Below are 27,491 nucleotides of genomic sequence, written 5' to 3' on the forward strand. Positions count from 1 at the left end.
GTTCTAATCTGTGAAACAGAGAGCGGCTACCTAACAAGGTCTAAGTGAAGTCCAGCTGTGGGAAAGAGAAATTACTTGTCAGGAGAATTGCCTTGTTAAGAGTTGACCATGTTTTAATGATCTCAAACCTAGGGGGAGTTTACAAGGCTTGGAAAGAACGATGTACCTCTGATAGTGGATACATAAAATACAGAATTTATGGGCCTCAAGGGCATTTGGCAGAACTCCCAAGATAAGGAAGAAACTAAAAAAGCCCACTCAGCAACTTTGCTGAGATCAGCTCTGAACGGGTAAAAGATAATTCTGGCAGGGAGAGATTTTCACACTACTGACTCACAGCCCACTAACTCAAGAAATCAAAAGAAGAGAAAGACCCAGTGAGCATGTAGACCAATTAGCATGAGAAGAGGGAGAATCATGAACCAATAGAAGAGAGAACATTGATTATTAAGAGAACTAGACGACTTGTAGTCAATGAACATTAATGCCTTTGCTTGCTAAAATGAATAAATAGTAAAAACATGTTATTGATTTTTGGAATACCACCAAGCAACCAGGCTTGAAATTAACTCTGAAATTAATAGTCAATGTCTCACTTAAGTGTGTAATTATGGGTTCGTTGCACACTGGGTAACAAACGTAGATTTTCTGGACAACAATTCCACTGGGCTGGCTCCAAGGCAGCTGCACATCAGGGACATGGCCAGGACACCCAGAGCAGGGGACAGGCTCAGAGGCCCCCGAGGCAGCAGCGATTGTGTGAGCAGCGGGAGGCTGGGGCTGCAGCCCCTGTGCAAGGCATGCAAGCAATCCTTGTGCCAGGGCCTCTGGCTCTGTGTGGCCAAAAACTGGGGTCTCTGTGGGGGGTCCTGACACCACATAGCCCTGCCAGGAGCTCATCCTCAGAGCAGGCCTCATGGCATGGAGTCAGTACCCACAGGCCAAGTTTCTGGTGGCACTCAGCAGCTGCCAGTGTTGTCCAAATGCTTCAGTGAGGCAGGAGAGAAACAGCTCCTGCAACAACCCAACTTTGCTGCTGAAAAACATGGGTTTATTTCCTTTTCTGATGACAAAAACTGGTTCCAGCTGCATGACGTCTCCTATGAAGAAACTGTTGGCTTTAGCAAGAGCTACAGAGCCCTGAGTTTGCCCAGCTGAAAACTGCCAGTGCTCTAGTTGTAGCTGGATTTAGGGCACTGACTCTTTCATTTACAAACTTGCTTGATTTGGTGTTTAAGTAGTATCACAGAATCATAGAATGGTTTGGGGTAGAAGGGACCTTAAAGATCATCTAGTTCCAACCCTCCTGCCCTGGGCAGGAACACATTTCACTGCATAAATGCACATTTTTATCAAAGTTCAACAGTCTTGCTAACCTTAGTAGTGGAGCTTGATCAAAGTGATTAGAATGAACAACTGCAGTACAACTTGTATTAAACTTGCTTTCATATTCAGTGACATAAGTCAACATGGATTCCTGCATTCCAGGGTCTCACTAAGACCTGACACCATCCTGGCTCCTCCTTTCTCAGTAAGTTTTAAGCTGGTGCCCAGCATTTGTTTCTCAGAGTCCTCAAAGGGCTTGTAGCTGCTGCAATAGACCCTCTGATAAAGGAAACATGGCTGAAGCTGCAGTACAAGACTTCAAGTGTCTAGTGGCAAAGCAGAGGTGCAGTAGGAGCTCTGGTCCAAGGATATTCCAAGTTAAGCTCAGAGGAAAGCTGAATCCAAACTTTCAGCCTCAGCTAACCAGAACCTGCAGACTTTTCCTGGCATTTCCCAGAAAAAAACACCATGACCTACTGTTTGGATTAATCTCTCCTAATTTTCCAACAATTCTTGGGAATGCAATAAAAACAGAACCGGACAGATCTTAGGCATAGAAGCAGCAGCAAGAAATCAATGAACAGCCAGGTTTTGAGTATCAATAGTAAGAATTTATTTCAGGTATTCTCTTTAGTTATTTAAAGCATTCTGTGTTGTCCAATATACCCCCTATTTAGTGAACTATTGCCTTTGCTGGTAGGATCAAGACTTGGTTTTCAGTGTTTTCATTATTTTCCCACTGTCAGCAAACATAATGAATATAGTTTCTGCAGCTTTAGACTCAGTAGAAAATCTTGATCACTTTGGGTACCTCTTCCTCTCGTATTAGCGGTTTCCTCTGGCTGCCAGGCTGCAGGAATTTCTTTATTGTGGGGATATTGCTTATTCTTGCTTTGAAACTCTACAAAACAAAATCAAAACAGCACAGTGCTTAAGGATCATTGCAGCTGTCAGACATTTCAATGTTATCCATGCTCTGAAAGACACATCACAGCTTGATGCTGCAGAAGAAACTGTATGCTTCCCCCTCTTATGCTTTTGGGGTTTTAGTGACAGAAGGTACCACAAATAAAAAGGCCAGCTAAAAGTTCTTAGGGTATTTTATTATTTTGCATGTCACTTCTGACCCTCTCACTCCCACATGTTTTTCAGCCACAAATCAGTGGTCCTTTCCTTTCATTCTCCTTTCAAATTGCCCATTCATTTACCTGCAAGAGAGGAAATTTGGCAAGTGTATCAGGTTTGCACTCCTCTGCCATTAAAATGATTTCAAGTAATTGAACATCTGCCCTGCTCAGCTGGTTGCCAACCAGAAAGTCTTTTCCATGGTCTTTCAAAACCTAAAAAAAGAGAACAGAAGCAGATGAAGTCTTTGCTCTGTTAATAAAATATAATATATAAATAAAATATGTAAACATATAAAATATAACTTTATCTTTTCTTCTCTCAAAAAAAACATATCTTCAAAGCAGGGTCACACATTGCATGGAGTTGTCCGCAAAAAAAGGAAATGCAGTTCAAACACCTGTAGTACAAACAATGATCTGAAGGCACTGCCATCCTAGGCATCATCTATCAGCTCTTTCACTTCTACATTCCTGTCTGGCAGCTCAGTTGTGCTCAACTTGCCTTGGCTGCTGTAGCTGCATTGAAGGCTGAGCTGTATGACATACAGGAGGAACTGCAATGCTTTTACACTGCATGTATGGTACACAGCATCTATGGGCCACCTACAATCCAGGAGGAAGTTGATGTCAAAGCTGGTGCTGTAGTGTCTTTTGTCTGAAGCAACAGACACTCTGAAACATGGACATTTGGGGAGCTCTGGGTGTGCTGGGTTTTTGCAGCTGTACATCTCTCCCAGATTTGAAGTGCCTTCTGTCCCCTCTGTAGTATCCTGTCTCCACCTTAATCCCAGCACCACTAAAAACCAGAACATAGATATTCCAGTGATAGCTTCTCTTCTGTTTTCCTCCATAAAACTTGTGTGCTACCAGGATGAAGGTTCAAGGTAACAGCATCAATTGAGCTACAACTCTTAGCCACATACCTTCTCAAAGACTGGGAAGTATCTGTTTTCAGCCTTGTCCATCATGTTTGCAAAATGTTCTGCCTTTTTGTCTGCTGGTAGGTAGCCATATTTCATGAGTAACTCATTCAGATCGAACATTCCTTCCACATACATATCAATTCTGAAAGGAAGAGATCCACTTGGTCAGGTCACACACAGTAGGTCTGAACAGCACAATAACTCCTGACACAACCTCACTGAGATGCTGGGAAATCCCTGCCCCTTCTATCCCACACACACACCAATACCCTGGCAAAGTTCCCCCTGGAATGCAGGTGCACTGGGGCCAGGAAGGGGGGGGGAGCTTGGGCCTAAGGCAAATGCAAAATTCCTAGAGAAACATGAAGACTGTGGGACTCTCACTTCTTACTGGGACTGATTCTTGTCTGGAATATGGGTTTTTAAACCTGATTACAAAACTGTCATGTGCCATCCAGACTTGTGTTAAAAATCCAATCAGCCTAAGATTAATAGCAGGTCCATACCATTTCAAGCAAATATCTTGACACATGTGTTTACCAGGGCTTAGTAATTTCAAGCATTCAGAAATACCTCAGGTCAAAAGATGTGCCCCAGGAGTCCTGTCCTCTAATAACCTGTAATTAAATCTGTACTAATTCCTGGTTAGTAGTGAGAGGAGGGTTTTTGTTCCCTTAAAAGACATTTCCCTGAATGTGATGAGGAGGAAATGATGCTGCTGACAACTGCAGAAGAAAATGAAATGCAGCATCAGAAGGACAGTCTGCCCCCCTGACTGCTTTCTTCTGGCAAGTGCATTGACCTCTGACTGATGATTCCTGGGCTCGCTTGCCCCATGGAATCCAGCTGGCTCTCTCTGCTGTAGACATCAGCTGCAGCCACAGTGATCTCATGCAGTGCTGCCCTCTGCCACTGAATCGAGCTGTGAGCTGCACACCCTTGTGTTTCCTGAGCTACAGGGGGAGCTGGGGTCTAACAAGCAAAGGTGGTACTGTTACAGTACAGGGCTCTCTCCTTCATGTCCTTCCCGTAGAGGTTGTACTTGGTCGCTATGTAGTTGGCAATGGCTCTGGTCTGCACCAGCTTCATCCCGTCGATCTCTACCATTGGCACTTGCTGAAAGAGCAGGGATCCATCTAGGCCAAAGGGAATAACACAAGGAGAAGTTCAGTCCCTCAGTGAGAACCACCAGCATGTGTAAGGCAAAGTAACCATATGGATTACTTTTTTTTTAGAATCTGAATCAATCTGGCTGGATAAAAAATCCCAAGATCATCAAATCCAATTGTAAAATCAACAATGCCTAATTCCACCACTAAACCCTCTCCCCAAGTGCACCTCTACACGCAGTGGCTCAACCACTTCCTTGGGTAGCCTGTTCCAATGCTTGACAACCCTTTTGGTAGCAACCTTCCTCATTCTTACAGGCAGGTGTGGAAAATGCTCACCATGCAGCAGCCTCTTCTTAGTGACATGATAACAACTTAATACAATAGCAATGAAGTTGTGGGAATTTCAGATTGAGGAAACAGCCCAAGGCAGAACTGGCAGCAGTCACACGCTGAAAAATACATGCACTGCATGGCTCTAACACAGGTGATTTTCATGCAGGTTCATAGAGATGAGAAGGACTGAAAGATCTGGTCCAGCCAGTTTCTGTCGTGCTCTGCTAAATACATCTGGACTTTCTAAGCACTGGCCAACATATAATGTGAATAATAATGAATATATAAACAATAGTGAATAGAAAAGCAAAGAAGATCTTTGTGACAACTTTTTTGACATTATAAATGGCATCTCATCTGTACAAGCATGAAGTGGGAACAATGAGTGAGTTCCATGAGATTCCTGCAAGACCCAAATATCACTTGGAGTGAGGCTGCAGCCAGGCAACACTTTTGCTAGCACACAGAGGTCTTATCTTAGCCTGAAAGAAGTAAAAACACGTCTCCAGAAAGAGAGGTATCAGATCAGAGTGTCAGCAAGAGTTTTTGCTTGATGCAATCATATTTCTTGACTCAGATGACTGATCAGCTATGTTCTTTTTTGTAAGGGTGCATTTAGGTTTATAATTGTGTCCCAAAATACTTTTTGAAAAGCAGCCTGTAACAGGGGGACCATGTCATTATTCCTACAGGACAGCAGGACTGCAAATGTTAACCCAAGCTCAGCTGTGTTTCCACAGGCCAAGTGAAGGGCACAGCCATGCAATTTGGTTTGGAGGAAACATGATTATCATGTTCAGGAACACTGAAGCTGAAGCCAGCACAGTGGGTTGCTGCCTTGGGAGCAACAGGTAAACTCGGAAATCTGGAACTCTGTTTTCATAGGGATCATAAAACAACAACTTTGTAGGCAACCTAAGATGCTAAAGACTTTCAAGATGATCTGAAGACAAAGGTCTCTATTGCCATAGGATGGAAGGCAATGGACACAAGCTGCAGCAAAGGAGAGTCAACCATCTGAACTTCAAGAAAGGCTCTTTGACTGTGTGGCTTGTCCAGAGAAGCTGTACATTCTCCAACCTTGGAGATACGCAAAACCCAGCTTTACATGGTCCTGGGTAACTGGCTGGAGGGGGCCTTGCTTGAATGGGGGAGGTGGAGTAGATAATCTTGAGACATCCTTTCTGACCTCAGCCCATCTTGGATTCAGTGAAGATCGAAGCAACTGGGTGGATGATATCAGCTAACACACTGCAGGACCTCTCTCTGCATGTATGAGAGCTCATGTACAATCCAGTTAAGGAACTTTCATTATAAGGCACTAAGATTTAACAATTCTTAAGTGTTCTCAGACAAGTAACTCTAATTCTAATTATAATTCTGATTCTTCCTATTTTTACTATTGAGCTGTTATTATCTAAAAGTGAAGGAAACTTACCCTTCTGTAACTTTGTCAGATCCTCCTTTTTTTCCAAGAAAGATTCTTCAAACTGCAGGAAGAAGAAAAGTTCTGTTGTCATTCCATGATTTTGATTCTTCTTCATTTAGGTAAAGAAGGCCTAAGGAGATGTGTTTTGAGCCATTTTATATTTTTATAACATAAATCATATTTTAAAGCTGTCAGGCGCCATGGCCATCACTGTGACAGAAACCCATGGATGATCTTGAAACACACACGCTCCCATACACCCTCTCTGGTTTAGTATCAGAATCTGTCAGAGGTAAAAAAACCAAAACTTTAGTTTTGGACATTGGACATTGGAATTTAACTGAAGGTACTCAGAATTGCAGGTGCTTGACCTCTGTGATTAATCAGAAGATTAAGAAGCCAGGTTCTGCTGCTGGGGTTTTAAATTTCTTCTCTCTCTTGCTACAGGGGAGGAGCATTTGTGGTGCTACCTGCAGGCTTTGCACACGATGCATGCAAGTGAGACAGGAACTTGCCCCCTGCTTAGGGCAAGCTCGTGGTCCCTGTTGGCCTGCTCAGCAATGCACTGAAGGCAGAGCTTGAAGCTGCTGCTCAGCCACACTTTCAGAAGGAACAGGAGAAGCACATATTTGTCACAGGGTCTCAGTACAAAAGACCAGAAGCAAACCTCAACCCCAGCTGCTGCCAGGAGCCACCGAATTGGTTCCATGCGGCCACGTCCATTGAAGTAGTGCAGCCTGGGTTTTCCAGACATGTTTCCACGTGCCTGATTCCCTGGTATCTGCAATGAAGAAAGAAGGTTTGCACAATAAACATTCTTAATCCTGGATTCAACTCTCTAATTCGCTTTCAAAGTTGTCTTTTTTGAAACCAATGATTTATCATCCAAGACTTTACTTAATCAACTGTGGAGGTAAAAGTTAGAATTTATTGAGGGACTGCCAGGTATCATTCCGCCTTCAGATATTGCTTACACATGCAGAATATATAAGCAGAACTCTGTACTTAGAGCAATTGGCTCAAACAGAGAAGCAGTCAATCAGAACAATTTTCATTCAAAGTGTTCTGTTCTGACCAGAAAGCTGCATGTGCTCTTCGTGTATTTTGGCATTATCTCAGAACGCAGTTACTGTTTAATCAGATACATGCTACAAACTCAGCAATTGCTCTGCTTTCTCCAGCAGCCATTATGCTCCATTATAACCAGCCAGGAAGGAATTCTTTCCTTCAGTCAATCCCTTTTACAACACTCCATGCTTCTGAAATGTCTTTAGACAAAACCTCCAAAACATGGAAGTTAATTTTGCCCCTGGTATCATCAGATTTGCCTTTACCACAGGCACAGCCACAGGGCAATGCTTGCTTGGTCCACTTCCAACTCTGCTGGAATTTCAAGCAACAACAATTTCTAGGCAGAAACTTAAAGCAACAACAGTTTCTAGGCAGACTGTCACCCACCCCACTCAGAACCATGTGTGCACATCAGCCACAAAGACACCCAAACAGTGCCCAGCCTAGACCAGCCTCACAGCTATTGGCACCCTGTCAGCAACAACGCTGAAGCTTTATCAGCAGCAAAAGGAAAACGGCCAAACCACCACCATAATCCCCGTGTAAATAACATGTCAGCTTCTCTAGAGTAGGAAGGAGGAGGTGAGAGGAAACATTCCCCACTTTTGGTATCTGCACTTCTTTTTCTAATGCTGTGCACCTCAAAAGCAGCTGATTAAGAATTAACATTTGGTACACGTAACCATGTTAGTAAAGAAAGTACATACACACATTCAATCTATAAATTCACATACAACAACTCATTGCATGTCTAAAATAAAAGAACCCACTTACCTTGTGCACTCAATCTCACTCTAAGCTCTCAGCCGTTCTGCCTTGAGATTATATAACTCTAGAGCCCCTCCCACACCAAGTATCGCAAACAATTCTCTGCAAATGAGAAACCTCTTTCTCTTAAGCAAACAAAACCCATGATCCCTGTTTAGTTACTACTCACCTACAGAGAATAAATCCCTGAGTTATGATGACAATGCAGAAGTGTAAGATAGATGATCATTGGAAATATCTGTGTCAGCACAGAATGGTAATATGCCTCCTATTTGCCAGTTAAAAATAATTATAGTGTCTGAAAAGCTCATTCAGATTAAAAAAATACTGCTATGCCAATCACCTTTTATTCTAATGTTTTCTGGGTGTTTACTTTTTACACATTGCCACTTTACATAAATCACATCAACTAATTCACCTCAAATCTGACATAACCTTCTATGCCTTGCTAAGTGTATATTCCTTCAGGACACTTCTGCTCACTTCCATCAATGGACATTGGGGTGGGTTTTGACAATTTTGGTCAAAAACATTTCCCTGAATTTGACTCAGTGTAAATACACACCAAAGAGAACTGTGAGAGACAATGAATGAAGTGTGGTATCAGAAGGCAAACTGCCCTCTGCACTCCTGACTGTTTTCTTTTGCCAACTGCATGGATTTCAAAATGTCATTACAGAATAATCCTCCATGCACCATCCTGCCTATCATGGTTAATATTGATATTGGTAGGCAGTACCTGCGGTCAAGGTCAACATACACATGCAAAATTTGGCAGGATTACCCTGAACATGGCAGTGGGCAGGAATATTCTTCTTATGTTACACAGGGAGGTTGTATAACTTGCAGTGTGTCACACAATACAATCGGTTTGTTACAATAGGAGGGGCTTTCTCCCTCAGGTCCTTCCTGGACACGAGCTGCAAGTGTTGTCCAAATGCTTCAGTGAGGCAGGAGAGAAACAGCTCCTGCAACAACTCTCTGCATCTTTCAGCATGCTTTGCTGCTGAAAAACATGGGTTTATTTCCTTTTCTGATGACAAAAACTGGTTCCAGCTGCATGACATCTCCTATGAAGAAACTGTTGGCTTTAGCAAGAGCTACAGAGCCCTGAGTTTGCCCAGCTGAAAACTGCCAGTGCTCTAGTTGTAGCTGGATTTAGGGCACTGACTCTTTCATTTACAAACTTGCTTGATTTGGTGTTTAAGTAGTATCACAGAATCATAGAATGGTTTGGGGTAGAAGGGACCTTAAAGATCATCTAGTTCCAACCCTCCTGCCCTGGGCAGGAACACATTTCACTGCATAAATGCACATTTTTATCAAAGTTCAACAGTCTTGCTAACCTTAGTAGTGGAGCTTGATCAAAGTGATTAGAATGAACAACTGCAGTACAACTTGTATTAAACTTGCTTTCATATTCAGTGACATAAGTCAACATGGATTCCTGCATTCCAGGGTCTCACTAAGACCTGACACCATCCTGGCTCCTCCTTTCTCAGTAAGTTTTAAGCTGGTGCCCAGCATTTGTTTCTCAGAGTCCTCAAAGGGCTTGTAGCTGCTGCAATAGACCCTCTGATAAAGGAAACATGGCTGAAGCTGCAGTACAAGACTTCAAGTGTCTAGTGGCAAAGCAGAGGTGCAGTAGGAGCTCTGGTCCAAGGATATTCCAAGTTAAGCTCAGAGGAAAGCTGAATCCAAACTTTCAGCCTCAGCTAACCAGAACCTGCAGGCTTTTCCTGGCATTTCCCAGAAAAAAAATACATGACCTCTTACGTTATGGGTGGTTGGTTGGAGGCAGACACAACACAGACTCACCAAGCAGTCCTCAACAAGCCACGTGTTTTATTGTTTAGAGTTTCTTCTATAGGCAGCTCTAAACTACCAGGTCTCAGCTGCTGCTTGGTCTGGGTCTTGACACAGCCCAATACTCTTACCAGTAATGTCTCTGCATTGATGGTTGAGAGGGATTAGTTGGGGTGCTCTGTTTGAGTTCAAATCTATCCTATTACTCTTCACCTACCCAGTTATTTATCAAACTAGAAGAGCCAAAACAGGTTTCATATTATAGCCAGATTTATTTGTCCAGCTACAGATTAGCTGTATTGTGACAAAGACCTACTCTTTGAGATAATCACTCTTAATTTTCCAACAATTCTTGGGAATGCCAGAAAAACAGAAGCAGACAGATCTTAGGCATAGAAGTAGCAGCAAGAAATCAATGAACAGCCAGGTTTTGAGTATCAAAAGTAAGAATTTATTTCAAGTATTCTCTTTAGTTTTTTAAGGCCTCGAGTGTTGTCCAATATACCCCCTATTTAGTGAACTGTTTCCTTTGCTGGTACACTCATGTAGTTTCACAATGAAGTGTCTGCAGTAGGCTAAAATCAGTCCTGTAGCTAAGGAAAGAGAGATCAATCCCCTTTTTTTTTCACTCATTCCATTAGATTCACTTTGCCACTAACAGGAAATACAATGAAATACCCATACAGTTTGTATGGGTTTAGACAGCTGCTCAAGAGCGGAATATTTTCATTGCTCTGGCGACATCTTCCTCTGTTGTTCGTGGTTTCCTCTGGCTGCCAGGCTGCAGGAATTTCTTTATTGTGGGGATATTGCTAATTCTTGCTTTGAAACTCTACAAAACAAAATCAAAACAGCGCCGTGTTTAAGAATCATTGCAGCTGTCAGACATTTCAATGTTATCCATGCTCTGAAAGACACATTACAGCTTGATGCTGCAGAAGAAGCTATATGCTTCCCTCTCTTATGCTTTTGGGGTTGTAGTGACAAAATGTGGCAATAACATTGAGTATGTGAGGCCAGATAAATTGTTAGGGTATTTGATGATAATATATATTTATACTATTATATAATTGTTAGGGTAATTGATTATTTTGCATGTTACTTCTGACCCTCTCCCACATATTTTTCAGCCACTTTAAATCAGTGCAATTTCCAATTCATTGTACATTCAAATTGCCCATTCATTTACCTGCAAGAGAGGAAATTTGGCAAGTGTATCAGGTTTGTACTCCTCTGCCATCAAAATGACTTCAAGTAATTGAACATCTGCCCTGCTCAGCTGGTTGCCAACCAGAAAGTCCTTTCCATGGTCTTTCAAAACCTAAAAACAGAGAACCAGAAGCAGATGATGTCTTTTATCAGTTCTTTTCTATAAATAATGTAATATCTTCAAAGCAGGGTCACAGATTGCACAGAGTTGTCCACAAAAGAAGGAAATGCAGTTCAAACACCTGTAGTACAAACAATGATCTGAAGGCACTGCCATCCTAGGCATCATCTATCAGCTCTTTCACTTCTACATTCCTGTCTGGCAGCTCAGTTGTGCTCAACATGCCTTGGCTGCTGTAGCTGCATTGAAGGCTGAGCTGTATGACATACAGGAGGAACTGCAATGCTTTTACACTGCATCTATGGTACACAGCATCTATGGGCCACCTACAATCCAGGAGGAAGTTGATGTCAAAGCTGGTGCTGTAGTGTCTTTTGTCTGAAGCAACAGACACTCTGAAACATGGACATTTGGGGAGCTCTGGGTGTGCTGGGTTTTTGCAGCTGTACATCTCTCCCAGATTTGAAGTGCCTTCTGTCCCCTCTGTAGTATCCTGTCTCCACCTTAATCCCAGCACCACTAAAAACCAGAACACTGATTTTCCAGGGGTAGCTTCTCTTCTGTTTTCCTCCATAAAACTTGTGTGCTTCCAGGATGGAGGTTCAAGGTAACAGCATCAATTGAGCTCCAACTCTTTGCCACATACCTTCTCAAAGACTGGGAAGTATCTGTTTTCAGCCTTGTCCATCATGTTTGCAAAATGTTCCTGCTTTTTGTCGGCTGGTTGGATAAAATACATGATGAGTAACTCATACAGATCGAACATTCCTTCCACGTACATATCAATTCTGAAAGGAAGAGATCCACTTGGTCAGGTCACACACAGTAGGTCTGAACAGCACAATAACTCCTGACACAACCTCACTGAGATGCTGGGAAATCCCTGCCCCTTCTATCCCACACACACACCAATACCCTGGCAAAGTTCCCCCTGGAATGCAGGTGCACTGGGGCCAGGCAGGGGGGGAGCTTGGGCCAAAGGCAAATGCAAAATTCCTAGGGAAACATGAAGACTGTAGGACTCTCACTTCTTACTGGGACTGATTCTTGTCTGGAATATGAGTTTTTGAACCTGATTACAAAACTGTCATATGTGCCATCCAGACTTGTGTTAAAAATCCAATCAGCCTAAGATTAACAGCAGGTCCATACCATTTCGAGCAAATATCTTGACACATGTGTTTACCAGGACTTAGTAATTTCAAGCATTCAGAAATACCTCAGGTCAAAAGATGTGCCCCAGGAGTCCTGTCCTCTAATAACCTGTAATTAAATCTGTACTAATTCCTGGTTAGTAGTGAGAGGAGGGTTTTTGTTCCCTTAAAAGACATTTCCCTGAATGTGATGAGGAGGAAATGATGCTGCTGACAACTGCAGAAGAAAATGAAATGCAGCATCAGAAGGACAGTCTGCCCCCCTGACTGCTTTCTTCTGGCAAGTGCATTGACCTCTGACTGATGATTCCTGGGCTCGCTTGCCCCATGGAATCCAGCTGGCTCTCTCTGCTGTAGACATCAGCTGCAGCCACAGTGATCTCATGCAGTGCTGCCCTCTGCCACTGAATCGAGCTGTGAGCTGCACACCCTTGTGTTTCCTGAGCTACAGGGGGAGCTGGGGTCTAACAAGCAAAGGTGGTACTGTTACAGTACAGGGCTCTCTCCTTCATGTCCTTCCCGTAGAGGTTGTACTTGGTCGCTACGTAGTTGGCAATGGCTCTGGTCTGCACCAGCTTCATCCCGTCGATCTCTACCATTGGCACTTGCTGAAAGAGCAGGGATCCATCTAGGCCAAAGGGAATAACACAAGGAGAAGTTCAGTCCCTCAATGAGAACCACCAGCATGTGTAAGGCAAAGTAACCACATGGATTACTTTTTTTTTAGAATCTGAATCAATCTGGCTGGATAAAAAATCCCAAGATCATCAAATCCAATTGTAAAATCAACAATGCCTAATTCCACCACTAAACCCTCTCCCCAAGCGCACCTCTACACCCAGTGACTCAACCACTTCCTTGGGCAGCCTGTTCCAATGCTTGACAACCCTTTTGGTAGCAACCTTCCTCATTCTTACAGGCAGGTGTGGAAAATGCTCACCATGCAGCAGCCTCTTCTTAGTGACATGATAACAACTTAATACAATAGCAATGAAGTTGTGGGAATTTCAGATTGAGGAAACAGCCCAAGGCAGAACTGGCAGCAGTCACACGCTGAAAAATACATGCACTGCATGGCTCTAACACAGGTGATTTTCATGCAGGTTCATAGAGATGAGAAGGACTGAAAGATCTGGTCCAGCCAGTTTCTGTCGTGCTCTGCTAAATACATCTGGACTTTCTAAGCACTGGCCAACATATAATGTGAATAATAATGAATATATAAACAATAGTGAATAGAAAAGCAAAGAAGATCTTTGTGACAACTTTTCTGACATTACAAATGCCAGTTTATCTGTCTAGGCATGAAGTGGGAACAATGAGTGAGTTCCATGAGATTCCTGCAAGACCCAAATATCACTTGGAGTGAGGCTGCAGCCAGGCAATGCTTTTGCTAGCACACAGAATTCTTATCTTAGCCTGAAAGAAGTAAAAACACTTCTCCAGAAAGAGAGGTATCAGGTCAGAGAGTCAGCAAGCGTTTTTGCTTGATGGAATCATATTTCTTGACTCAGATGACTGATCAGCTATGTCCCTCTTGGTAAGGGTGCATTTAGCATTCTGTTTATGTCCCAAAATACTTTTTGAAAGCCAGCCTGTAACATAGGGACCAAGTCATTATTCCTACAGGACAGCAGGACTGCAAATGCTAACCCAAGCTCAGGTTGCTTTTCACAGGCCATGGGCACAGACATGCAATTTGGTTTGGAGGAAACATGATTATCATGACCAGGAACACTGAAGCTGAAGCCAGCACAGTGGGTTGCTGCCTTGGGAGGCAGGAATGCTGCAGAGCAACAGGTAAACTCGGAAATCTGGAACTCTGTTTTCATAGGGATCATAAAACAACAACTTTGTAGGCAACCTAAGATGCTAAAGACTTTCAAGATGATCTGAATACAAAGGCCTCTATTGCCATAGGATGGAAAGCAATGGTCACAAAGTGAAGCAAAGGAGTGAGAGACGTGGAAGACGGCCACTGGGTGCCAGCTGTAGGGGCTGATCTCTGGGGCCGTTCGGGTCCCATCCGGCTGCTCTGGACCCCCGCCCATCCCAGCCTTTACGAGGACAAAAGTAAAAGACTCAAGGCTCTCTTCTCCTCGGGACCCAAGTCCTACTTTATTTCTTGATAGGTGTCACCTGGAAATCCAGGTAACATCCCTGGGGGAAAAGAGGAGGAATGCTTGATGGTGAGAGATTTTAAACCAGTGAATGGAGTGTGGAGGAAAAGAACCACAGGCAGTGGGATACAAGTGAGGAGGGGGAGAGGGGAGGAGGAGACCAAGGAGAAACCACTACTACTGGGGCTTAGGGGGGAAAGGGGAGAAGGAGACAGACCATGTGATCAGGGCAATTTACCAGACACCCAGTGCAAAACAACAACTAAATCAACTATTTAGTGCAATACAACAAAGGAGAGTCGACCATCCGAACTTCATGAACGGCTCTTTGACTGTGTGGCTTGTCCAGAGAAGCTGTACATTCTCCAACCTTGGAGATATGCAAAACCCAGCTGGACATGGTCCTGGGTAACTGGCTGGAGGGGGCCTTGCTTGAATGGGGGAGGTGGAGTAGATTATCTTGAGAGGTCCCCTCTGAACCCTTCTGTGATTCAGTGGAGGTTGAAGCAACTGGGTGGATGATATCACCTAATACTGCAGTATGCACTTCTGAGAGTGTACAATCCAGTCTAAGACATTTTCTTTTTAAGGCACTAAGCCATAACAATTCTTAGGTGATCTCAGACAAGCAATTCGAATTCTAATTTTAATTCTGATGATGATGATGATGATTATTATTATTCCTGCTGTTATTATCTAAAAGTGAAGGAAACTTACCCTTCTGTAACTTTGTCAGATCCTCCTTTTTTTCCAAGAAAGATTCTTCAAACTGCAGAAAGAAGAAAAGTTCTGTTGTCATTCCATGATTTTGATTCTTCTTCATTTAGGTAAAGAAGGCCTAAGGAGATGTGTTTTGAGCCATTTTATATTTTTATAACATAAATCATATTTTAAAGCTGTCAGGCGCCATGGCCATCACTGTGACAGAAACCCATGGATGATCTTGAAACACACACGCTCCCATACACCCTCTCTGGTTTAGTATCAGAATCTGTCAGAGATAAAAAAAAAACAAAACTGTAGTTTTGGACATTGGACATTGGAATTTAACTGAAGGTACTCAGAATTGCAGGTGCTTGACCTCTGTGATTAATCAGAAGATTAAGAAGCCAGGTTCTGCTGCTGGGGTTTTAAATTTCTTCTCTCTCTAGCTACAGGGGAGGAGCATTTGTGGTGCTACCTGCAGGCTTTGCACACGATGCATGCAAGTGAGACAGGAACTTGCCCCCTGCTTAGGGCAAGCTCGTGGTCCCTGTTGGCCTGCTCAGCAATGCACTGAAGGCAGAGCTTGAAGCTGCTGCTCAGTCACACTTTCAGAAGGAACAGGAGAAGCACATATTTGTCACAGGGTCTCAGTACAAAAGACCAGAAGCAAACCTCAACCCCAGCTGCTGCCAGGAGCCACCGAATTGGTTCCATGCGGCCACGTCCATTGAAGTAGTGCAGCCTGGGTTTTCCAGACATGTTTCCACGTGCCTGATTCCCTGGTATCTGCAATGAAGAAAGAAGGTTTGCACAATAAACATTCTTAATCCTGGATTCAACTCTCTAATTCGCTTTCAAAGTTGTCTTTTTTGAAACCAATGATTTATCATCCAAGACTTTACTTAATCAACAGTGGAGGTAGAAGTTAGGATTTATTGAGAGACTGCCAGGTATCATTCTGCCTTCAGATATTACTTACACATGCAGAGTATATAAGCAGAACTCTGTACTTAGAGCAATTGGCTCAAACAGAGAAGCAGTCAATCAGAACAATTTTCATTCAAAGTGTTCTGTTCTGACCAGAAAGCTGCATGTGCTCTTCGTGTATTTTGGCATTATCTCAGAACGCAGTTACTGTTTAATCAGATACATGCTACAAACTCAGCAATTGCTCTGCTTTCTCCAGCAGCCATTATGCTCCATTATAACCAGCCAGGAAGGAATTCTTTCCTTCAGTCAATCCCTTTTACAACACTCCATGCTTCTGAAATGTCTTTAGACAAAACCTCCAAAACATGGAAGTTAATTTTGCCCCTGGTATCATCAGATTTGCCTTTACCACAGGCACAGCCACAGGGCAATGCTTGCTTGGTCCACTTCCAACTCTGCTGGAATTTCAAGCAACAACAATTTCTAGGCAGAAACTTAAAGCAACAACAGTTTCTAGGCAGACTGTCACCCACCCCACTCAGAACCATGTGTGCACATCAGCCACAAAGACACCCAAACAGTGCCCAGCCTAGACCAGCCTCACAGCTATTGGCACCCTGTCAGCAACAACGCTGAAGCTTTATCAGCAGCAAAAGGAAAACGGCCAAACCACCACCATAATCCCCATGTAAATAACATGTCAGCTTCTCTAGAGTAGGAAGGAGGAGGTGAGAGGAAACATTCCCCACTTTTGGTATCTGCACTTCTTTTTCTAATGCTGTGCACCTCAAAAGCAGCTGATTAAGAATTAACATTTGGTACACATAACCATGTTAGTAAAGAAAGTAGATACACACATTCAATCTATAAAACCCATTAAATAACTGAGCTTCACATACAACAACTCCCTGCATGTCCAAAATAAAAGAACCCACTTACCTTGCGAAGAGTCCAACTCACTCTAAGCTCTCAGCCGTTCTGCCTTGAGATTATATAACTCTAGAGCCCCTCCCACACCAAGTATCGCAAACAATTCTCTGCAATTGAGAAACTTCTTTCTCTTAAGCAAACAAAACCCATGATCTCTCTTTAGTTACTTCTCACCTACAGAGAATAAATCCCTGAGTAATGATGACAATGCAGAAGTGTAAGCTACATGAGAGACCATGATCATTGGAAATATCTGTGTCAGCACAGAATGGTAATATGCCTCCTATTTGCCAGTTAAAAATAATTATAGTGTCTGAAAAGCTCATTCAGATTAAAAAAATACTGCTATGCCAATCACCTTTTATTCTAATGTTTTCTGGGTGTTTACTTTTTACACATTGCCACTTTACATAAATCACATCAACTAATTTACCTCAAATCTGACATAACCTTCTATGCCTTGCTAAGTGTATATTCCTTCAGGACACTTCTGCTCACTTCCATCAATGGACATTGGGGTGGGTTTTGACAATTTTGGTCAAAAACATTTCCCTGAATTTGACTCAGTGTAAATACACACCAAAGAGAACTGTGAGAGACAATGAACGAATGAAGTGTGGTATCAGAAGGCAAACTGCCCTCTGCACTCCTGACTACTTTCACTGGAGAACTGTATTGATCTGAGGAAGTCAGTGCAGAATAATCCTCCATGCACCATCCTGCCTATCTAATCTACGTGGTTAATATTGATGTAGGCAGTACCTGCGGTCAAGGTCAACAAATACATGCAAAAGTTTTCCGAATTACCCTGAACATGGCAGTGGGCAGGAATATTCTTCTTATGTTACACAGGGAGGTTGTATAACTTGCAGTGTGTCACACAATACAATCGGTTTGTTACAATAGGAGGGGCTTTCTCCCTCAGGTCCTTCCTGGACACGAGCTGCAAGTGTTGTCCAAATGCTTCAGTGAGGCAGGAGAGAAACAGCTCCTGCAACAACTCTCTGCATCTTTCAGCATGCTTTGCTGCTGAAAAACATGGGTTTATTTCCTTTTTTGATGACAAAAACTGGTTCCAGCTGCATGACGTCTCCTATGAAGAAACTGTTGGCTTTAGCAAGAGCTACAGAGCCCTGAGTTTGCCCAGCTGAAAACTGCCAGTGCTCTAGTTGTAGCTGGATTTAGGGCACTGACTCTTTCATTTACAAACTTGCTTGATTTGGTGTTTAAGTAGTATCACAGAATCATAGAATGGTTTGGGGTAGAAGGGACCTTAAAGATCATCTAGTTCCAACCCTCCTGCCCTGGGCAGGAACACATTTCACTGCATAAATGCACATTTTTATCAAAGTTCAACAGTCTTGCTAACCTTAGTAGTGGAGCTTGATCAAAGTGATTAGAATGAACAACTGCAGTACAACTTGTATTAAACTTGCTTTCATATTCAGTGACATAAGTCAACATGGATTCCTGCATTCCAGGGTCTCACTAAGACCTGACACCATCCTGGCTCCTCCTTTCTCAGTAAGTTTTAAGCTGGTGCCCAGCATTTGTTTCTCAGAGTCCTCAAAGGGCTTGTAGCTGCTGCAATAGACCCTCTGATAAAGGAAACATGGCTGAAGCTGCAGCACAAGACTTCAAGTGTCTAGTGGCAAAGCAGAGGTGCAGTAGGAGCTCTGGTCCAAGGATATTCCAAGTTAAGCTCAGAGGAAAGCTGAATCCAAACTTTCAGCCTCAGCTAACCAGAACCTGCAGGTTTTTCTATGAATTTCCTAGGGGAAAAAAAAAAACAAACAAACATGACTACTGTTTGGATTAATCTCTCCTAATTTTCCAACAATTCTTGGGAATGCAATAAAAACAGAACTGGACAGATCTTAGGCATAGAGGTAGCAGCAAGAAGTCAATGAACAGCCAGGTTTTGAGTATCAATAGTAAGAATTTATTTCAGGTAGTTTTTTAGTTATTCAAGGCATTATGTGTTGTCCAATTTACCCCCTTAAATTTAGTGAACTATTTCCTTTGCTGTTACACTCATGTAGTTTCACAGTGAAGTGTCTGCAGTAGGCTAAAACCAGTCCTGTAGCTAAGGAAAGATCAAAAACATTTTTTCACTCGTTCCATTAATTTGACATTTCCATTCTTTTGATTAATTTCACCTTGCTACTATCTGCAAATACAGTGAAACAGAGTTTCTGTGGCTTTAGGGTGCTGCTCAGGAGTAGAAAATTTTCATCACTTTGTCTACAACACTGTCATCGGATGGTGGTTTCCTCTGGCTGCCAGGCTGCAGGAATTTCTTTATTGTGGGGATATTGCTTATTCTTGCTTTGAAACTCTACAAAACAAAATCAAAACAGCGCCATGTTTAAGAATCATTGCAGCTGTCAGACATTTTAATGTTATCCATGCTCTGAAAGACACATTACAGCTTGATGCTGCAGAAGAAACTATATGCTTCCCTCTCTTATGCTTTTGGGGTTGTAGTGACAAAATGTGGCAATAACATTGAGTATGTGAGGCCAGCTAAAAGTTCTTAGGGTATTTTATTATTTTTCATGTCACTTCTGACCCACTCACTCTCCCATATTTCCCAGCCACTTTAAATCAGTGGTCCTTTCCAATTAAGGCTCCATTCAAACTGCCCATTCATTTACCTGCAAGACAGGAAATTTGACAAAGATATCAGGCTTCCACTCCTCTACCATCAAAATAACTTCAAGTAATTGAACATCTGCCCTGCTCAGCTGGTTGCCAACCAGAAAGTCCTTTCCATGGTCTTTCAAAACCTAAAAACAGAGAACCAGAAGTAGATGATGTCTTTTATCAGTTCTTTTCTCATAAATAATGTAATATCTTCAAAGCAGGGTCACACATTGCATGGAGTTCTCTGTGAAAGAAGGAAATGCAGTTCAAACACCTGTAGTACAAACAATGATCTGAAGGCACTGCCATCCTAGGCATCATCTATCAGCTCTTTCACTTCTACATTCCTGTCTGGCAGCTCAGTTGTGCTCAACATGCCTTGGCTGCTGTAGCTGCATTGAAGGCTGAGCTGTATGACATACAGGAGGAACTGCAATGCTTTTACACTGCATCTATGGTACACAGCATCTATGGGCCACCTACAATCCAGGAGGAAGTTGATGTCAAAGCTGGTGCTGTAGTGTCTTTTGTCTGAAGCAACAGACACTCTGAAACATGGACATTTGGGGAGCTCTGGGTGTGCTGGGTTTTTGCAGCTGTACATCTCTCCCAGATTTGAAGTGCCTTCTGTCCCCTCTGTAGTATCCTGTCTCCACCTTAATCCCAGCACCACTAAAAACCAGAACATAGATATTCCAGTGATAGCTTCTCTTCTGTTTTCCTCCATAAAACTTGTGTGCTTCCAGGATGGAGGTTCAAGGTAACAGCATCAATTGAGCTACAACTCTTAGCCACATACCTTCTCAAAGACTGGGAAGTATCTGTTTTCAGCCTTGTCCATCATATTTGCAAAATGCTGCTCCTTTTTGTCTGCTGGTTGGATTTCATATGTCATTAGTAACTCATTCAGATCGAACATTCCTTCCACGTACATATCAATTCTGAAAGGAAGAGATCCACTTGGTCAGGTCACACACAGTAGGTCTGAACAGCACAATAACTCCTGACACAACCTCACTGAGATGCTGGGAAATCCCTGCCCCTTCTATCCCACACACACACCAATACCCTGGCAAAGTTCCCCCTGGAATGCAGTTGCACTGGGGCCAGGAAGGGGGGGGGAGCTTGGGCCTAAGGCAAATGCAAAATTCCTAGGGAAACATGAAGACTGTAGGACTCCCACTTCTTACTGGGACTGATTCTTGTCTGGAATATGGGTTTTTGAACCTGATTACAAAACTGTCATGTGCCATCCAGACTTGTGTTAAAAATCCAATCAGCCTAAGATTAATAGCAGGTCCATACCATTTCAAGCAAATATCTTGACACATGTGTTTACCAGGGCTTAGTAATTTCAAGCATTCAGAAATACCTCAGGTCAAAAGATGTGCCCCAGGAGTCCTGTCCTCTAATAACCTGTAATTAAATCTGTACTAATTCCTGGTTAGTAGTGAGAGGAGGGTTTTTGTTCCCTTAAAAGACATTTCCCTGAATGTGATGAGGAGGAAATGATGCTGCTGACAACTGCAGAAGAAAATGAAATGCAGCATCAGAAGGACAGTCTGCCCCCCTGACTGCTTTCTTCTGGCAAGTGCATTGACCTCTGACTGATGATTCCTGGGCTCGCTTGCCCCATGGAATCCAGCTGGCTCTCTCTGCTGTAGACATCAGCTGCAGCCACAGTGATCTCATGCAGTGCTGCCCTCTGCCACTGAATCGAGCTGTGAGCTGCACACCCTTGTGTTTCCTGAGCTACAGGGGGAGCTGGGGTCTAACAAGCAAAGGTGGTACTGTTACAGTACAGGGCTCTCTCCTTCATGTCCTTCCCGTAGAGGTTGTACTTGGTCGCTATGTAGTTGGCAATGGCTCTGGTCTGCACCAGCTTCATCCCGTCGATCTCTACCATTGGCACTTGCTGAAAGAGCAGGGATCCATCTAGGCCAAAGGGAATAACACAAGGAGAAGTTCAGTCCCTCAGTGAGAACCACCAGCATGTGTAAGGCAAAGTAACCACATGGATTACTTTTTTTTTAGAATCTGAATCAATCTGGCTGGATAAAAATTCCCAAGATCATCAAATCCAATTGTAAAATCAACAATGCCTAATTCCACCACTAAAAACCCTCTCCCCAAGCGCACCTCTACACGCAGTGGCTCAACCACTTCCTTGGGCAGCCTGTTCCAATGCTTGACAACCTTTTGGTAGCAACCTTCCTCATTCTTACAGGCAGGTGTGGAAAATGCTCACCATGCAGCAGCCTCTTCTTAGTGACATGATAACAACTTAATACAATAGCAATGAAGTTGTGGGAATTTCAGATTGAGGAAACAGCCCAAGGCAGAACTGGCAGCAGTCACACGCTGAAAAATACATGCACTGCATGGCTCTTGTGATTTTCATGCAGGTTCATAGAGATGAGAAGGACTGAAAGATCTGGTCCAGCCAGTTTCTGTCGTGCTCTGCTAAATACATCTGGACTTTCTAAGCACTGGCCAACATATAATGTGAATAATAATGAATATATAAACAATAGTGAATAGAAAAGCAAAGAAGATCTTTGTGACAACTTTTTTGACATTATAAATGGCATCTCATCTGTACAAGCATGAAGTGGGAACAATGAGTGAGTTCCATGAGATTCCTGCAAGACCCAAATATCACTTGGAGTGAGGCTGGAGCCATTAAATTCTTCTGCTAGCATGCAGAAGCCTTTTCCTAGCAAGAAGTAATATCACCAGAAAGAGAGGTGTCAGGTCGGAGCGTCAGCAAGAGTTTTTGCTTAAGGAATCATATTTCTTGACTCAGATGACTGATCAGCTATGTTCTTTTTTGTAAGGGTGCATTTAGGTTTATAATTGTGTCCCAAAATACTTTTTGAAAAGCAGCCTGTAACAGGGGGACCATGTCATTATTCCTACAGGACAGCAGGACTGCAAATGTTAACCCAAGCTCAGCTGTGTTTCCACAGGCCAAGTGAAGGGCACAGCCATGCAATTTGGTTTGGAGGAAACATGATTATCATGTTCAGGAACACTGAAGCTGAAGCCAGCACAGTGGGTTGCTGCCTTGGGAGCAACAGGTAAACTTGGAAATCTGGAACTCTGTTTTCATAGGGATCATAAAACAACAACTTTGTAGGCAACCTAAGATGCTAAAGACTTTCAAGATGATCTGAAGACAAAGGTCTCTATTGCCATAGGATGGAAGGCAATGGACACAAGCTGCAGCAAAGGAGAGTCAACCATCTGAACTTCAAGAAAGGCTCTTTGACTGTGTGGCTTGTCCAGAGAAGCTGTACATTCTCCAACCTTGGAGATACGCAAAACCCAGCTTTACATGGTCCTGGGTAACTGGCTGGAGGGGGCCTTGCTTGAATGGGGGAGGTGGAGTAGATAATCTTGAGACATCCTTTCTGACCTCAGCCCATCTTGGATTCAGTGAAGATCGAAGCAACTGGGTGGATGATATCGGCTAACACACTGCAGGACCTCTCTCTGCATGTATGAGAGCTCATGTACAATCCAGTTAAGGAACTTTCATTATAAGGCACTAAGATTTAACAATTCTTAAGTGTTCTCAGACAAGTAACTCTAATTCTAATTATAATTCTGATTCTTCCTATTTTTACTATTGAGCTGTTATTATCTAAAAGTGAAGGAAACTTACCCTTCTGTAACTTTGTCAGATCCTCCTTTTTTTCCAAGAAAGATTCTTCAAACTGCAGGAAGAAGAAAAGTTCTGTTGTCATTCCATGATTTTGATTCTCCAAATTTAGGTAAAGAAGGCCTAAGGAGATGTGTTTTGAGCCATTTTATATTTTTATAACATAAATCGTATTTTAAAGCTGTCAGGCACCATGGCCATCACTGTGACAGAAACCCATGGATGATCTTGAAACACACACACTCCCATACACCATCTCTGGTTTAGTATCAGAATCTGTCAGAGGTAAAAAAAACAAAACTGTAGTTTTGGACATTGGACATTGGAATTTAACTGAAGGTACTCAGAATTGCAGGTGCTTGACCTCTGTGATTAATCAGAAGATTAAGAAGCCAGGTTCTGCTGCTGGGGTTTTAAATTTCTTCTCTCTCTTGCTACAGGGGAGGAGCATTTGTGGTGCTACCTGCAGGCTTTGCACACGATGCATGCAAGTGAGACAGGAACTTGCCCCCTGCTTAGGGCAAGCTCGTGGTCCCTGTTGGCCTGCTCAGCAATGCACTGAAGGCAGAGCTTGAAGCTGCTGCTCAGTCACACTTTCAGAAGGAACAGGAGAAGCACATATTTGTCACAGGGTCTCAGTACAAAAGACCAGAAGCAAACCTCAACCCCAGCTGCTGCCAGGAGCCACCGAATTGATTCCATGCGGCCACGTCCATTGAAGTAGTGTAGCCTGGGTTTTCCAGACATGTTTCCACGTGCCTGATTCCCTGGTATCTGCAATGAAGAAAGAAGGTTTGCAATTTTGAGTCTCTAACTGGTTCTCTCTTTCTTTTTTGAAACCAATGATTTATGGTTCAAGACTTTAATTAATCAACAGTGGAGGTAAAAGATTATATTGAGTGACTGCCATGATTCATTCTGCCTTCAAATGTTTCTTACACATGCAGAGTATTTAAGCAAAATTCTGGACTTAGAGAAATTGGCCCAGACAGAGAACAAGGATTTTAAAGTATTTTAAACTTTGCATCCAATGTGTTCTGTTCTGACCAGAAAGCTGCATGTGCTCTTCGTGTATTTTGGCATTATCTCAGAACGCAGTTACTGTTTAATCAGATACATGCTACAAACTCAGCAATTGCTCTGCTTTCTCCAGCAGCCATTATGCTCCATTATAACCAGCCAGGAAGGAATTCTTTCCTTCAGTCAATCCCTTTTACAACACTCCATGCTTCTGAAATGTCTTTAGACAAAACCTCCAAAACATGGAAGTTAATTTTGCCCCTGGTATCATCAGATTTGCCTTTACCACAGGCACAGCCACAGGGCAATGCTTGCTTGGTCCACTTCCAACTCTGCTGGAATTTCAAGCAACAACAATTTCTAGGCAGAAACTTAAAGCAACAACAGTTTCTAGGCAGACTGTCACCCACCCCACTCAGAACCATGTGTGCACATCAGCCACAAAGACACCCAAACAGTGCCCAGCCTAGACCAGCCTCACAGCTATTGGCACCCTGTCAGCAACAACGCTGAAGCTTTATCAGCAGCAAAAGGAAAACGGCCAAACCACCACCATAATCCCCGTGTAAATAACATGTCAGCTTCTCTAGAGTAGGAAGGAGGAGGTGAGAGGAAACATTCCCCACTTGTTGTATCTGCACTTTTTCTAATTCTGTGCACCTCAAAAGCAGCTGATTAAGAATTAACATTTGGTACACATATCCATATTATTAAAGAAAATACATACACACATTTATTCTATAAAACCCATTCAATGACTGAGTTTCATGTACAAGTCCCTGCATTTTAGGGAAAATAAAGTAAAAAACTCACTTACCTTGCACAGTGTGACCCACTCTGAACTTACAGCAGTTCTGCCTTAAGATTATATAACTCTGGAGCTCCTCCTACACTGAGCATTCCAAACAGCTCTCTGCAAACAGGAGACTTCTCTCTCTTAAGGAAACAAAAACCATTATCTCTGTTATGCTACTTCCCACCTACAGAAAATAAATTCCTGACTAATGCTGACTACGTAGAAATGTAAAATAAATCAGAGGTCATGATCATTGGAAATATCTATGCTAGCACAAAATGGTTATATGCCTCCAATTTTCATTGCTTGTTACCATGCTAGCTAAAAATAATTATAACAGCTGAAAAGCTCACTCAGATTAAAAGAATACTGCTATGGCAATCTCACTTTTATTCTAGGGGCTGTTTGCTTTTTGGTTTTTTTGTTTGGTTGGTTGGTTTGTTTTGTTGTTTTTTTTTTTTACTTTTTACACATTGCCATTTTACATAAATCACATCAACTAATTCAGCTCGAATCTTTCACAAGCTTCTATGCCTTTCTTAGTGCATATTCCTTCAGGTGACTTCTGTTGAATCCTCTCTGGACATCTGGGTTGGTTTGTTTTTTTTATTTTTCCTGAATTTGACTCAGTGAAAATACACACCAAAGACTGTATTTGACTGAAAGAGACACTAAATGAAGTGAGGCATCAGAAGGCAAACTGCACTCTGCACTCCTGACTGCTTTCTTTGGACAACTCAATAGATTTCAAAAAGTCATACATTCAAATACAGCATACATTCCCATGTACCTTCCTGCCTATCTAACCTACCTGGGTAATATTGTTGTAGCCATCACCTGCAGTTACAGTACAGCAGGCTGTCTCTTTCATGTCCTTCCTGTATGCATCCTTGATTGCTTGGTAGCTGAAAATGATCCTCGTCCTGTCAATCCCTACTGTTGGTGTTCCATGCTTGACAATAAAATAAACTTAATAATTTATTTAGAGCTAGAATCACAGAAGGACAAGGCATCAAAAGAGTCACCACTCAATGTATTGTCTTTTAGGAGGTGCCTAGTCCCCATGTGGAACACTGTATCCCATATGGCACATAAGGGGAGCCAGGCTTCACAAAAGAGGACCCCTGACTGAGAGCACCTCTTGTAGCTCCCCATTCTGGTTAGGGCTCTATGTCCCTCTGTCCCCTCCTTACATTTTGGGAAGGTCTTCCATCCAGCCTCTGACACTGTTGGAAACAGTGTTTCCCACATTTTTGGACACACATGACTTAGGACACAGAATCTAGGATAATGTAGGAGATTGAAGCTCTCATGCAGTGACATGTGCACCAATGTGTATCTGGCTGTTTCACAAACCCAAACTCCCTTTTAGGTAACTTGTCTGGATTTGACATTTGTAGGCCTGCCCCTGATAAACTCTAGGAGACATCCTGAGTCTAGTGATCACCTGGTAGGGAAACACGAGTTCAAGCCTAAAAGTTAATGATAGTGTAGACAACTTAGAAAAACCCATCTCACCTAACTTTGTAGACATCTACATCTGGTCTAGCTGTCTAGTCTCCTTCCAATAGGTCCAAATTCAGGAGGAATCCCTCAGCATGCTCTTCAGTTACAGCTGAACTACTCAAGAATGATTGTGTTTCAACTGAGATAGTTAAAAGTTTTGATGAAGCCAGTCCCTTCAGCCTTCCCTTAGAGGTAGGGGAGAGGAGCACCCTCGTCAGAGGGTGATTTAATGCCAACACTGACATTTCTTGTTCTGTCACAAGTATCCATTGAGATTTCAGGCAACTAAGTCCAATATAGTCTGTCTCATAACTTGACTTTCAGAAATGTCACTTCACTGAGCTATTTTGGGAAATATTATTCTTCTGTTGTCTCCCTCAGGTTCATTTTTCCATATTTTTTCTAATTTCTTTTTTTCTTTGCTCATGTCATAGACTATTAAGCATCAGATCTGGTTACTGACAGTTGTTGGAACACAGTTTCCTTCTAAGCAGCTGCTTCTCTGTTGCATCAGGCCACTTCACAGGGCTGTTTTTTGTCTGTTGTAATATTTTTATTTGAAATTAAATGTACTGTGAGTATCTGTTGCTCTGTGTTCTGTCCTAAAGGTGTAGAAATAAACCCCCTCTGCCTTGCCACAGTCTGCAAAGCAGACTGCACCTTGCTTTCCCAACACTTTGCTCTCAAGAGGTTATATATTTGTAAGCAGCTTGGGAGTAGCTGGTATGATCATTCAGGTTTGAAATACCTGATTTATAGACAAAAGTAATCAAAAAAAAAAACAAACTTTTGCAA

General features: G+C 42.7%; 2 protein-coding genes across 7 annotated transcripts; both read right to left on the reverse strand.

Annotated features, from left to right (window-relative positions):
- Positions 1-1,915: 1,915 nt before the first annotated feature.
- On the reverse strand, positions 1,916-9,446 carry LOC139597249 (glutathione S-transferase-like). Of its 3 annotated transcripts, none has more exons than XM_071442362.1 (7): positions 9,436-9,446; positions 6,918-7,031; positions 6,260-6,311; positions 4,380-4,512; positions 3,377-3,518; positions 2,535-2,666; positions 1,916-2,227 (listed from the first exon to the last, which is right to left on the reverse strand). In XM_071442362.1, exons 2-7 carry the CDS (start codon positions 7,002-7,004, stop codon positions 2,108-2,110), a joined length of 666 nt encoding a protein of 221 aa, XP_071298463.1. In that variant the 5' UTR covers positions 7,005-7,031; positions 9,436-9,446; the 3' UTR covers positions 1,916-2,107. The 3 variants fall into 3 exon arrangements, with proteins under 3 accessions (XP_071298463.1, XP_071298449.1, XP_071298458.1); XM_071442348.1 differs by lacking the exon at positions 9,436-9,446 and adding an exon at positions 8,096-8,197; XM_071442357.1 differs by lacking the exons at positions 4,380-4,512; positions 6,918-7,031; positions 9,436-9,446 and having other exon boundaries at positions 6,260-6,278.
- An 877-nt stretch (positions 9,447-10,323) lies between these two features.
- Positions 10,324-25,295, reverse strand: LOC139597201 (glutathione S-transferase-like). Of its 4 annotated transcripts, XM_071442242.1 has the most exons (12): positions 25,212-25,295; positions 24,035-24,148; positions 23,378-23,429; positions 21,513-21,645; positions 20,510-20,651; positions 19,722-19,853; positions 15,877-15,990; positions 15,217-15,268; positions 12,875-13,007; positions 11,872-12,013; positions 11,085-11,216; positions 10,324-10,727 (listed from the first exon to the last, which is right to left on the reverse strand). In XM_071442242.1, the coding sequence occupies exons 2-12, from the start codon at positions 24,119-24,121 to the stop codon at positions 10,605-10,607; spliced, it is 1,242 nt and encodes a 413-aa protein (XP_071298343.1). In that variant the 5' UTR covers positions 24,122-24,148; positions 25,212-25,295; the 3' UTR covers positions 10,324-10,604. The 4 variants fall into 4 exon arrangements, with proteins under 4 accessions (XP_071298343.1, XP_071298352.1, XP_071298371.1 ...); XM_071442251.1 differs by lacking the exons at positions 21,513-21,645; positions 24,035-24,148; positions 25,212-25,295; XM_071442270.1 differs by lacking the exons at positions 19,722-19,853; positions 20,510-20,651; positions 21,513-21,645; ... (1 more) ...; positions 24,035-24,148; positions 25,212-25,295 and adding an exon at positions 17,074-17,447.
- Positions 25,296-27,491: the final 2,196 nt, after the last annotated feature.

Source organism: Agelaius tricolor, unplaced genomic scaffold (assembly GCF_023055355.1).
Source record: "Agelaius tricolor isolate 1412-34295 unplaced genomic scaffold, bAgeTri1.0.p SCAF_1, whole genome shotgun sequence".
In the NCBI taxonomy this organism is placed as follows: domain Eukaryota; kingdom Metazoa; phylum Chordata; class Aves; order Passeriformes; family Icteridae; genus Agelaius; species Agelaius tricolor.

Excerpts from the sequence above, each read along its gene's own strand:
- LOC139597201 (XM_071442242.1), bottom strand. The coding sequence starts at position 24,121 with ATGTCTGGAAAACCCAGGCTACACTACTTCAATGGACGTGGCCGCATG. Across the intron at positions 21,646-23,377 it reads TCTGACAAAGTTACAGAAGG|ATGGATCCCTGCTCTTTCAG; the intron begins GTAAGTTTCCTT and ends CCTTTGGCCTAG. Across the intron at positions 15,269-15,876 it reads TGGCAGCAGCTGGGGTTGAG|TTTGAAGAATCTTTCTTGGA; the intron begins GTTTGCTTCTGG and ends TTCTTTCTGCAG.
- LOC139597249 (XM_071442362.1), bottom strand. The coding sequence starts at position 7,004 with ATGTCTGGAAAACCCAGGCTGCACTACTTCAATGGACGTGGCCGCATG. Across the intron at positions 3,519-4,379 it reads GACATGAAGGAGAGAGCCCT|AATTGATATGTATGTGGAAG; the intron begins GTACTGTAACAG and ends TCTTCCTTTCAG. Across the intron at positions 2,667-3,376 it reads ACTTCCCAGTCTTTGAGAAG|GTTTTGAAAGACCATGGAAA; the intron begins GTATGTGGCTAA and ends CTCTTTTTTTAG.